The sequence below is a fragment of the Mytilus edulis genome, chromosome 2 (genome assembly GCF_963676685.1).
Source record: "Mytilus edulis chromosome 2, xbMytEdul2.2, whole genome shotgun sequence".
Classification (NCBI taxonomy): domain Eukaryota; kingdom Metazoa; phylum Mollusca; class Bivalvia; order Mytilida; family Mytilidae; genus Mytilus; species Mytilus edulis.
The window spans coordinates 18,600,213-18,614,100 of record NC_092345.1 but is presented as its reverse complement, the minus strand read 5'-3'; the positions used below and the strand labels follow the sequence as shown (position 1 = coordinate 18,614,100).

At 31.6% G+C, this 13,888-nt stretch overlaps 1 protein-coding gene across 1 annotated transcript; it reads right to left on the bottom strand.

Moving 5' to 3' along the window:
• Positions 1-275: 275 nt before the first annotated feature.
• Positions 276-5,665, bottom strand: LOC139511630 (uncharacterized). The gene is made up of 6 exons (XM_071298553.1): positions 5,605-5,665; positions 4,855-4,932; positions 2,323-2,495; positions 1,554-1,718; positions 930-976; positions 276-391 (listed from the first exon to the last, which is right to left on the bottom strand). The coding sequence occupies exons 2-6, from the start codon at positions 4,908-4,910 to the stop codon at positions 320-322; spliced, it is 513 nt and encodes a 170-aa protein (XP_071154654.1). The 5' UTR covers positions 4,911-4,932; positions 5,605-5,665; the 3' UTR covers positions 276-319.
• Between the last annotated feature and the right edge of the window lie 8,223 nt (positions 5,666-13,888).

Here is a 13,888-nt window from a genome sequence, read left to right as displayed (position 1 = left end):
ATAGTGAAGGAAACGAATGTTACCAGAGGAGACAACAATTGAAAAATTGTGGTTGTTTTAAGACATAAAGAAAATTTAAGATATCTTATTATAACACTTACGAGCAAGAAAATATATTCACCTAATAAGGGAAACGTTACAAATTTAAATTGTATGCTATCATACAGTTTGTCATATAGTCAGACTATGAAAACAGAATGATTGTGTCTCAGATGATTAGGGGCAGATGATTGGAACAATATGATAAGTTCATACAAGAAAATGGTACAACTTGATAGAAACAGGTGAAAAACTTTAATAAATTCTGCGTTTTGTTGCTCTATCCAGAAGCCGTTGTTGTAACGGGAGTGTTTCCTCCTTGTAATTGAATAACAAACAGTAAAGTCATCACCTATAACGATAAATAAAAACATAAATATTAAAATATATCAATATAATACACGTTGAAGAACTTGCTTATTGTTGCTAGATACTCTGCAAAAACGGAAATACATACTAGAAGATACGAAACATTTTTAATAGAATGTTGACAAAAATAAATGAATATTTGAAATGAATAATCAAACATTTACTCAATAATTTATAAACGATAATCGATACGAGCAATTTGGAAACTCTTCAAATATTTGTCTGATAGTGCAGAAAAACTTTCTGTTTACACTACGGTGATATTGCAGTTAAACAACTATCTTGACACTTCGGATTTCTACAATTCATTTATGACAATTAATCTGAAAAACCGCTATTTCAAGATTATACCTTGCATCATGCATTTATGCGTCTATATGACTTGTTCCTTTTTATCTCTATATGTTATTCTAGATGTGAATAAATCGTCATTGTCTTCTGGGAATATGTTCGGAAATGATTATGCCGGCAATTTGTATGAATAAATCATTTCAAACCCTTGATCATGAACTCTTACTTACTTCTGTGAAATACTTCGTGAATTCTGACTGATTTACATTGTTGCTATCTGCAAAATAAAAACACAAAAGCTTTTATAGTGAAATAATGCGGTTGAAACAAATAAAAGAATTACAAATTAAATGTAGAGGTATTTATTCATACCTTGAACTATTACTTCAATATATTAGTCCAAGATCAAACTTAGATAAATAATTGACAGTTTGGGTGCTTTTGCGGGAGATACGATGTAAATAAAATATACGTTTTCTGGGTAACTACAAAACGTCCATTCTCGTAAAAGAAATAATAATAATGATTAAAAAATACCAGGACACTTTTTTTCTATCATAAAATCCGAGAATATAACTGTTTGTTCGCCAGTATTTTGTCTACAAAAACACATATGTTAAGCTTAAATCAAACATATCCAGATCAAGAGCGAAGTTGGAGAGAATTAATGACCCATAACTTTCGAAAGGTTTTGACAACTACAGATAATATAATCAATTTCTTGGGAAGGGGGAATCTGGAGGTTTTTTGAAAATTTCAAGGTTTTGTAAAGTTATCAATAAATATTACCATATCAATAAAAAAAAAAAACACAGTAGATTTTTTTTGCTTCTATTACAATAAAATTAACTTACGATCAGAATCCATTCTTTGATAAAACAGATCAAGGTCATGATGAGTTATAGTGTCATCTCTGTTGACATCAAATGTAAGAAACAGACCCTGTGCTATGGTTTTCATCTCTGGTTGATTGTGAGCAAATCTCCCAATGAATTCTGCTTTCGTAATTACACTATCGTCTATTAAAAAAAGTACATATTTGAATTAGAATATTTCCGTTAGCTTGCATGATCTGGTTGATGAGGTTAAAATACGTCTTTTTTCAATTGAGAATTACAAAAATGTTACTAATATTCAAAATTATCGTATTGCTGAATCCTTTGTTTTCCGTGCAATGATTCGCTTTGTTCTTTTTTCATTATGCCGAGGTTTTGTCCTTGATGCATTGGTATTGATTGTTTATTTTTTTCCCGAAATTATTGAATCAAATATGTTTAATGTTCTCTTTGAGACTTATGAAAAACTTTTTCTGACAAATAAATAGCCTTGCCAAAAGATGTGTGAACAAAGTGCGATAACTCTATCTTATCTGTAAAATAGAGCGTAATATAAATGTTTATCATTCAGTGTTAAAGGTACATACTAACATGGAACCGTGTTCGATCGTAATTTTATTGACAAAAGTAAGCATTTCAATTTGAGTTTATCTTACTGCTTATTACTTCCTAAATATTGTTCCTACTGAAAAAGTATTTATAATAAAAAAAACTGTGAATACTTTTAATTGAAATGTTCCAACTATGGATATATTTTTGATTAAAAAATAACACATAATGAACGTACTGTCATGATCGTAATCAGTGAAAATTACATTCATATCCGAGGCAGTAAATTTTCCATCTTTATTTGTGTCAGCACTTTGCCACAAAACAGCAACTTCCTGTCTCACAATTTGTTGTAATTTTGCTACTGCATTCTGTACGCTCATAGTAGAGTGAGGAACTGAAGTACTTGTTCTGTTAACATAATATTTGAATTAAGTCATTTAACGGATATTTACATAGGTAAGATCGCGTATAGACTGATGAATAAATTTATGAAAATCGGAGCGTCACTGATGAGTCATTTGTAGACAAAATGCGCGTCTGGCTTAACTAATTTCGATCCTTACATTTATGATGATATATAACCATTCGTCATTTTCAAATCTTTAGAAATATCTATTTTTTCTACTTCTACTGAATGCAACATGATATTTAAAGATGCGATGCAATGACAATGAGAAAACTGTCAACGGAGAACAAACCGGTATACAACGTCGGGTTGTTGTCGCTTTGACACATTCCCCATTTCCTTTCTCAATTTTAACGTTATGAAAAGTTATCGGTTACCATACAACCTTGAACAAAAACAAAAGTATACACCGTTAAGGAATACAATTATTCCGTTTTACTAAACGAAAAAAAATCAAAAGAGTAAATGAACAACCTGAATGTTGATACTTCAGAGAACAGTTTTGACAGACATCTAAAAACACCAACCAACTATTACTAAATTCTGGTATAGGATAGACACATAAGAAATATAGTGGGGCTTTCAGTGTTCACGCAAGAACGATAAGTACAGAGAAATACATACATAAATAATATAATAGTTCATTACAACAGGTAAACTACGAAAACACATAACAGTTTACAAAACATTGTGTCTGCGTCCGATTTGTTGTAAATAGTACAAAATCGGTGATCAGTCTTTTTATCAGTGATACGATCAGGGAAAAGGACAGCGGCATTCTAGATACGACATATCCGTGAAAAATATATTCTTTAAGAGAGAGGCAAAAACAAGACAGACTTTACTGTATCGGTTAACGTTGTGTCCTCAATCTCAAGCTCGATGGAATGAATGCATTCAACATTGTCTCCAAAATTTGAACTATTAAGTGATATCTATATAAAGTCAAAAGATACTGCTATTTTTTTTCTTTCTTCCTAAGAAGTTCATGTATTTTAAATTCATCTGTATATGAATAATAGAAAAAGTCGCCAGTAAGAAGGACACTGTTGGTTTCAATGGGAAAGCCAATGGTTAGTTGAAAATATAACTACGTTCTCCAAAGGTTAAAAATATGTTGTCAATCAAGAAATCAAGCATCTTGAAATAAATCTACGATTTACCCACTTATGTAATTAAATATTCCGTATAACCCAGTAAAGGGTGTTCCTAAGATAGGGAGCTTCTTCATAAGATAGAAAGAAAGCAAGCATCTCGATAATGTCAGTTTGAAAGATTTTTTTGATTAAATCAGAGTCTGGATTCATCCGTCCCTAAGATAAGATACTTGTATCTACGGACCAACACTTTAGACTTGTCTTTTAAAATGTTTTAGTTATAAATGGGGAATGCTTGAGTAATTCTAGAAAAGTCAATGTTTTATTAATATCGCAAGATATAAGAGACTTTGATTGTATGTACTTTAAAAGATCTTTGGAATTAGTATCTACATCTGATTCACGCCACCTTTGGAATATGTAGTTTAACGACACTTGAAGCCCGGCTTTGATTGATGATACAATTGATGTTTATAATCTAGAAAGAGGTTTCTTGGATCACTTGGAAGACCAAGCAATATATTAACGTTATTTGTAAGAACACTTTATATCCAATACAGTGATGGACTATCCAGTTCTTCATCTTTGGTTGAAATTCCAAAGAAACATAGAACAGACTTTTGAGTATTCAGGATTTCCATTTTAGTTAGTTTCGTGGGGTATATGTTGGTATGACGGTATTTTACAATTATCTTACAAAAAATGTCTTTGAAATACGATACACTCATTCAATCCTGTGTGCATCTTTGTCGATGTAAATTTGTAAAAAAAAAGCTTTTGAGTAGATTCATTGTTTCTGTTAATGGTGTGAAAAAAATGTACTTCTTGGCGTATAAAAAAAACTTCATATACACACACATGTGTCCGTCTCAAATATATTTTTTCTACTATTTTTAAAGGTCGGTCTCTTTGTTTTACTACTGTTCAAAATCATGTGTATACAATACGGCATTATGACATCATATCGACAAGTAACCTATCTGCACTCAAATGTCCATATAATATCAACCTGCGTATTTTTTTCTTACAAATTACAAACATTTGGAAAGCTTGAATAATTTACTTTGTTGCCATTGAAGGGCCCAAATCATACCTCTTCGATTAGATCAGCTTTGCAACATTTCAGTTCGCGTTTTTCTTTTAAATAATTTGGCCTCAAGCATCAGCGAAGAGACATTCGTTGTCTAAATGTTCATTGTTGTACCGTTTAGCCGGATTATTGTATTTGCTACAGTATTTTTGACATGAATATCATATTACTCACAGTGGAACAGCCAGACTACTGCATACCATTAACGCAAGACAAAGCACTTTAATCATCTTGCTATATGTTGCTTAAGATCTGAAAAATGTTGTATTGGATTTGGTCAACATCATGTAGGAAATATTAACGTAAATCATTAAAAAAAAATAATGATAAAGATAAATTGTAATATGAATAGGTAGTTTTCGTAAAAATAGCTTGATTAAGTTATTAAAGCATCTCAAAATAAAGTGTATTACCTAATTCGTCAATGTATACATAGGTGTATCTTAACTTTGCAAGAAAATGAGTATGAGTTATAGCATACATTTACCTTACAATTAATCCCTTTTTAAAAAAATCATTATGTAGCCTACCAACTTCATGCAAATTATTGTAGTCCTGATGTTTATTATCAATATTTTGGTTTTTGGTAAGAACGAAACACTTTTGAAAAGCCTACAATTTCGTTTCATACATTTGAACTATGGTTAAGGAATCAGACCTGAATACGCGTAAAGTAAATGCAAACGGAGACATCATAAATTCATTATATGAAATAAATAAGTACAATCATTAAAATTCATTCTTGTGAGGAATACAGGAAAAACATATTGTATATTGCGGCGACTTGTTTGTGTTGTATTATTTGATACATATGCATGTCCGAATAACTTGAAGTTGCAGTTTGTTTAAAAAGTATTGTAAACCGTTGGAAAAAATAATAATCTTTCACATTTTCACCATTGAAAGAATTTAAACTGTACTTACTCTGATCTACAAGAAAGACTGAAGAACGATAGTATAGAGGTTATCAGTTTTGTCTGGTTAAATGCAGAGATAAGAAACGTCATGTCTCAGATTAGTTATTCAAGACACGTGCCATGAACATGAAATCAGTTTCATATTTTTTTTGATAATTATGATCTTTCATCAAATTTAGGGTCGACCATATAACTAATTACAAAACTTTCAAGACCAAGAAATAGTATCTGTAGACTATTTGACTATTTCCACTGACATCGGAATATTGCGTGACACTTTGTGAAAATCACGTGATTTAGTTATGAACAGTGTTTCTAAATGTTAAAAACAAATACAATAAAAAGGATGTAAATCACAAAGGCCCTGGACTGAACGGCTACAAAATGTTAAGTTAAAATTGTAAGCAGATCTTGCTCCAGGGATGACATATCTCTAAAAAGTAGAAAATACCAACGTTAAGTCAAAAACACAAATTAAAAAGACAGATAATATCTTGACCAAAAGAATCAAGACAAAAACATGTAAAAACAACAGCCAACAAAATACTACACTACACAGAAAATTAAAGTTTGAGCAAAACTACAATTTTTTAAAAACAGGAGGTGAACTTGTGTCTTTGTATCACACCAAGGCTAAATTCTTTCTAAATTGAATTATCATATATAAAAACAAAACGTACATGTATGATACATCACACTTCACTTAAAAGAAAATCCTCATTCAGAAATTAAATATATAAGCAAACAACATAATTGGAAAACTGATTATAAGAAAAACTTTAAGCGCATATAAACCAAAATATCCCCAACAGATCAACCACAATATAAAAACAATCCAACTTACTCAAGTGAATTTTAACCTTTAATTTAAGTTTGTTACTTACTAGAAAAGTTCCTGAGGTTAAAGTTGGAGCAATTCCACTGAACGGTTTTACGATCGTCCTTATGATTATGTTAACATTTTGAAATATGAAATAAGTCACACCACCGAATGCAAAGTTTAGTCGAATATAAACAGGGTGCTTCTTGCGAAATATGAATTTCTTAACCTTCCGGGGCATTTTGTTTCCTATCTGATGTTTGGTATTGTTCATGTGTTTGGGGACTGTTGTTTTTCTTTTCGTTTTTTTCAAAGCCGTATTAATCTTGTTTATTGTCCCTATCCATTTCTTACTGAATAACATAATCGATAAACTTAATATGTTTAATGCTTTTTTATCATTATACTCGCAAATACTATAGACTGTCTAATTAATGGCACGATGCTACATCAACTCCAAGGCAAAGATATTTTTTGATGGGCAATATATTTGGCACAAATCTTTGTATTTTCAGTGCTCTCAAATTTACTTTTTTTATCGTCCCTCTGTTCTTTTATTTTTTATTGAAGGGGTTTATGTTATGTTGATTTTTCTTTACGTTTATCGTTTGTCGTAATGCTTTTTTTCTCACAGCAAATACTCACTTTTATTTTTCGCTTTTTATCAAGGTAATAATGCAGACCTTTTACAAATGGCATATTTCTAAGGTTTTTATCTTGCAAAGGTGTTTTTATTTACGCGGTGAAAATATTCCTTTGTAAATTACGTGGCTCTGTCGAAGTCGAAATTCAATGATTAACTTGTTTTATAATTTTTCAGGAATCATGCAGTGCCAACAACATAGAAGGTGTTTGTGTTCAAGGTATCATATCAAAAAGAAAGTGACTATTCAGCTGTTTATTTTGAATAGCGCAAGTGCAAGTAGTATTTCACCAGAAGAAGTTATATATAGTTTTTCCTCTGCTGGTGGAGTTTCCGAGGGTATCACCAGCCCAGTAGTCAGCACTTCTGTGTTGACATGAATTATCATTGATTTGGTCATAATTATAAATTAACTGTTTACAATAATTCGTGTTCTTACTTTACCACGTGAACATATTGCTCATGGACCACCACTTTTAGAAGAGTAAATAGTTCTTAGTATTTCGCGTGCAAAGTCTGAATGGTTTTATTTTAAATCATCATGTGTTATAAGATAAAATACTTTATCATTGATATGGTCATACTTATAAATTGACTATTTACAAGACTTAGAATTTTTGAAATACTAAGGCTTTTCTACCTCAGAAATAGATTACCTTAGCTGTATTTAGCAAAATTTTTAGGAATTATTGGTCCTCAATGCTCTTCAACTTTGTACTTTATTTGGCCTTTTTAACTACTTTTTTTTTTATCTAAACGTCACTGATGAGTCTTTTAGTAAACGAAACGCGCATCTGATGCAAATATAAAATTTCGTACCTGGTATCTTTGATGAGTTTATTTTGAACAGATATATCATGTTATTGAGGGGTATTTGCGAAAAATACCAGTCGAGGGACTGAGAAATTTCCCAAGCCGCTAGATTTTGATTGAAACTGTCTGTACAGAGAAGGGAAATCGTAGTACCGCGGGAACTATACATGTACTTATATACGTGTTAGTGCTGTCTTTATGTTACGTCATGGTATCTATGTGTAAAATCATTGTTATTCCATCATAAATAGTTCATTTATATATACGTCTTTTTTCCACTTTATATCCGACATTTTTGTTATAAAAGTTTTCTGTTTAACTCGATCAATATAGTGCTTAACCATGTTGTCTTTTAATGAACATGATAAAGTTAGAAAGTTTCCGAATAATTTTGATGGGAAGACGCAAAAGAATATCCAAAATGGCATATACCATGGTATTTGATGCAAATTCACCGGCAATGGTGAAAAACAGGCAAATTCGTTTGAAAAGAGGAAAAAATATAAGAATATGCGAAAAATACAATGGCTATCAAAATTCATATTAGCATTCTTATATGTAATCATACTTATGACGATATTGTCATACTTGATCCTGATGACTTCTCTATAACTGAATAACGCACATGTTGGTATAATCGTATATACAGAAAGGTCACTTCTAACGTCGTATTCATGTCAATAATACCATAATTTATCATGATGACGTCACTTTTACTGATAAATGAACTGGTTGATATAATCGTATGTGCTTTTTGTCGCTATCTATACAGAATGCGTTTTATTTACCTTTTAACAGGTCGGGACCACTACCTTATATGGAAATGCATAAATTAGCATACTTATGTTCTCGCACATGTAATTGTTTATTTATGTGACGCAATTTATTTTTACCTAGGTTTTTGACCAATCCACTAAATGAGTCACAATGCATGATGGACTACTACGTGTTTACAATCAACCAATAACACGTGTTATTTACTGAAATACAACACATTTTTTCGTGCAATGCGGGATTCACAATTTCGCTTAGTTTTCCATTTTGTGTATCCTCATTTATAGTTCGTGATATAAAGTATTACTTCCATGCTCAGATTAACGAAGAGTTGTTTCTGTGCGAAGAAAAAAAGGGTTTGAATTACCCGATATATAGCCATTAACATGTTTGATGATGGCACAGATATTTCATGTATTTGTCCACCAGAAGCAACGAAACAACAGCGAAAAAACACAATTACCCATGAGACAAACTTACTGGTGTAAAGAAAGCCGTCGATAACAGCCGGTGCTGATAATCAAGAGTACAGCAATGTTCGTATAGATAATTAAAGGCAAATGTGGGATCCTTGAATTTTGTGTTCGTAAAAAAGGCGAAGAAATATTTACATACATGGCAGTGTTAACAAAATCTATAAGTATTTTTGTTGGTCACATTTCAGTATATGGGACTTCCAAACTGTTCCCTTTTTTTAAGGTAGTGAAGTCAGCAACTGTAGTTTCAGTTTGTTCGCTTTTTAACGGGCTCGGACATTTTCCAAACTGAGTAAAATCATTACAGCTGATTTCTTAAACCTGCAAAGTAAAACTTTGGTTGGCTTGCTTGCTTTGTTTGTATAGTTGTTTATACAAGCTTTAAAAATAAGATTGACATCTTTAAACAATATATATATATAGGAATAGTTTAACTTGTATATTTTATATTTTGTACAATATATAAACAAAGCAAGCAAGCTAACCAAAGTTTTGCTCCACATGCATAAGAAAATAAGCTGTAATGATTTTATCAATATGTATGTGCGACAAGGTTGAAAATTTGATATGTTTTGTGAAAATTGAAGCGTTGGATCTATAATAAAAAAGAAGATGTGGTATGATTGCCAATGAGACAGCTGTCCACAAGAGACCAAAATGACACAGAAAATAAAAGACATTTATAGATCACCTTACGGCCTTCAACAATGAGCAAAGCCCATACCGCATAGTCAGCTATAAAAGTCCCCGATATGACAATGTTAAACAATTCAAACGAGAAAACTAACGGCCTTAATTATATAAAAAAAAAAATGAACGAAAAACAAATATGTAACACATAAACAAACGACAACCACTGAAATACAGGCTCCTATACAATATATTTTGTTTTGATGGGATAGATTTCTTGTCCTTTTATATATTTAATTGGGCCGTTTTTTTTGTTTTCTTTTTTTGTTTGGATTGTTTTACACAAGTGATTTTTGGGTCATCAATAGCTTACTTTTTAGCATTGGTCTTTGTTGGAAAGATGTCTCATTTGGCACTCATACCTCATCTTCTTATTTCTATATACAAAGCACGTTTTAGAAAAAAAAATAATAGGTAATATGGCACCCACTATGATCCAGAGACTTTTGATATTGGAGATATTTTACATATGTCAACAGGACAGCAGCCGAACGATAAAAAATCCTCTGAGGTATATTTTGTGATAAAATTAGCAACAAACGGATATTATCGATGGATGAAACTATAAAAAAAATGTATTGAGCTATATACCGTACCCGTTCAGTGGCGGATCCAGGGGGGGGGGGCGGGGGTTCCGGGGATGGACCCTTTTTTTTGGACGATCAGTGCATTTGGATGGGGACATGTAGTTGGAACCCCCTCCCCTTTTGTCCAGGGTTAGGACCCCCCTTTTTAAAATGGCTGGACCCGCCCCTGCCGTTTTCATAACACTTCTTTTTAGCATACTGAATATTATGATGTTCTTACTTTTAGTTCAGGTCCTGATAAAAACAAAATACACATTCAGTACAGAAAGAAGTGTTTCAATGAAAGTTTCGTGTTTTTCTAGGCAGAAATGATTTTGCAATGACATTATACAGGTTTAAAAGAGCTCAAATGATTTTCTTACTGGACAGTGGTCACTTCATTGGATATTTCACTGTGTCATGTCGTGAAATTAATGCAGGTTCAATTCATAACAATGCACAAAACCGGTTCAACTACTTTTGCAAGGCGAAAAAGAAAGTCGAATCGTGAAGCCAATAAACAATTTTTTTTTTAATCTGAGCATGCAAATTGAAGATTACGTTATATATTTTACATTAAATATATTTGCAGAATAAAAACTTTGGTAATGAGAGTCCCAGACAATATATTAATTGACTGTTTTCCCACTAATTCCACGTGTTTTAAGTAGTAGTTTACTCGTAGTAGCCCACAATGCATTGTAGTTCATTGAGTCGATTGGTCAGTTTTGTGTTTTTGGAAATTACTATGCAAATATATTCTGACGTCAGAAAATCTAGAGTTCTCGACCTGTTTAAGGCTTTACAGTACCCTTTAGATGATTAAATTCCAGTCATATTGTCTTATGTTGAAAGTCGTCTAATTGGCAATCATTACACATCTATGTCATCTATGCGCTGTATAATGCCTAATAATGAACATCTGTTGACAAATTTATGGTTTTAGAAATTAATTTTGTTGTAGTGAGACCATTTTTAACAATGCATGTTCTACATAAAAAAAATGCATTATTGGAATGTTTTTTTTTACATTCCTGATTATAAAGGTAATTAAAATCCTGAAAAACGCTCCGAAAAAACCAAATCAATACTAATACTAGTACATAACTAATGTCATGAAAGTCTGCATTGCAAATATTTGTGAATGTGTATCATACGTTAATAAAATTAGAGTTATCTCGCTCTGCCTTAATTTGAAACCAATGCAGATTTTGACAAAAGCTGACGCAGTATCTGCATGTACCAGTGTAGATTATTTTTATTTTTTTATTTAAACGCTTGAATACGTTTTCTATATCAAAACCTGAACAAAGAACGCTTCAACTATAGAATGATAAGACAGTGAAAAAATGTATCATATAATATGCATATTTAATGTTACTACATATCGAGACAGTTTTTTTTATACTGCGCTGTTACACCACTGTGCCAGGTAATGGGTAATGATTAAACGTTAATAATCAGGTTTAACCTTACCATATTATGTATGTGTATGTTCCAAGTCTAGAGCCTCTACGTCAGTGTTATCTTGGGTTGTTGTCTATCACATTTTTTTTTAATTTCTTGTTTAGTACTTTTTTTCTCGTTTGCATTATATGACTTGTTGACATTTGTTTTTATTATTTAAGGAGGGTCGAGGGGCAAAAGACACCAAAGGGACAGTCAAGCTAGCTCATAGATCGAAAATAAACTGACAACGACATGGCTAAAAAAGAACATTTCGTCAAGACAAACAGACAAATAATAGTACTCAAAGCACAACATAGAAAACTAAAGACTAAGCAACACGAACCCCACTAAAAACTGGGGGTGATCTCAGGTGCTCAAGAAGGGCAAGCAGATCCTGTTCCATATGTGTCACCCGTCGTGTTACTTATGTTATTACAAATCCGGTAAATAGTCTAATTCGGTAGGTCACTATACACATGTTTGCCAATGAGACAACTATTCAGCAGAGCCCAAAGGACGGGAATATTGACCCCTCTAGGTCTCAATTCATGAGATGTGGTATTATTGTCAATGAGACAACTATAAAGCAGAGACAAAATGTAAACAACTCTAGGTCTCAAGAAAGCGGATGGGGTTTGATTGTCAATGAAGAAAATATCAAGCATAGACATAAGGACGTGCATTTAAGCAATGATCGTCCTAATTTATTATTTATAAATGTAGTCAATATAACTTGTATTTATTTAATCTTATCATATAAAACAGTAAGTATTACAATGTACATTACAAATGTTTGCCAAAAGACATTATATCTGACACCGTTATATACAAATAGAATCTGATGTTTAAATTTGTAGCAATTATCATCAATGGCGGATTAATGTTTTTGAATAAAGAGAGGTAGATGCCCATCGAAAAAGAAAAAGTCGTGACAGCTGTTTACAATACAAGTTTTTAAAATCATTATTTTATTAACATAAACATTCAAAATCATTATAGTAAAGTCAAATCATATCACATATATGTAGCTATATTTGTAAAAACTGATATATGACATGTGTTATGCACCAATAGTTCCAAATATTTATAATATCAAGTAAAACAATGATACGTCAAGAGTTATAAAAGTTAAATGAAAAAAGGAAAATTAAATACGGTCACCCCCAATTTTCTTAGAAAAATGCATGTATCTAGTCATGACACTTGTTTTCAATTCAATTTCGTTAAATTGTTCATAAATTCTAACGATTGATTTTGTCTTTGTTTATGGACTTCCTCCTTTTTGAATATACCTTATGAATGCGTTATCATTTTTTGTAAATTCCGTTTTTTTATACATCTAAACTTAGTTACGCCCCTTTGCATTCTCCCCCCCCCTTTTTTTTTTGTATTCACAGCATTGAACAAATATTTATTTTATCGTCTTCCTAGTATTCCTTGATTTATAAAATATCCCTTTATTATTGTAAAAAAGGTTAATACTCAGTGATTGCTTGTCCAGTATACTAGCATGTTAGTTGATAAAAATATCAACTACACTGACTGATTTTCCCGTACGACCTCCATTCTTACTTTGTGTCATATTATTTTTATAATTGCCATCTACATTCAAATTCATAATCAATAGAACACACAATTAGTACATCTTGTTTTATCAGTTCCTGTATATTCAAACATAAAAGCAAGTGAGACAAAAAAAAAAACAAAAAAAAAACTATACAAAAAATATTACAAATATAACACCACACTAGTTTTAAAACTAATTCAACCATGGTTTGAAAAAGTATTTGTTATTATTATTTACCGCGTTCATTATGGAACAGAATGTTAATGTTGAAAATTTAAAACGAAATGAAATAAGTAACCTTACCATTTTGTATGTTATCTTAACATTTTGCAATTGACCTTCACATTTTGCAAGTGACCTTTACATTTTAAACTTTGTGTCTATGTACTGCAACGAGATAAATAATGGAAATAGCTTTGATCTTTCATAAGTCTCTTTTCATTTGCACATATAAAACTTTCGACCATGGAACCACAAAGTATAGATAGTATCT

Coding starts and splice junctions, on each gene's coding strand:
- LOC139511630 (XM_071298553.1), bottom strand. CDS start 4,910: ATGATTAAAGTGCTTTGTCTTGCGTTAATGGTATGCAGTAGTCTGGCT. Junction 2,496..4,854: donor AGTAGTCTGGCTGTTCCACT/GTGAGTAATATG, acceptor TTATGTTAACAG/AACAAGTACTTCAGTTCCTC. Junction 977..1,553: donor TCAAAGAATGGATTCTGATC/GTAAGTTAATTT, acceptor TTTATTTTGCAG/ATAGCAACAATGTAAATCAG.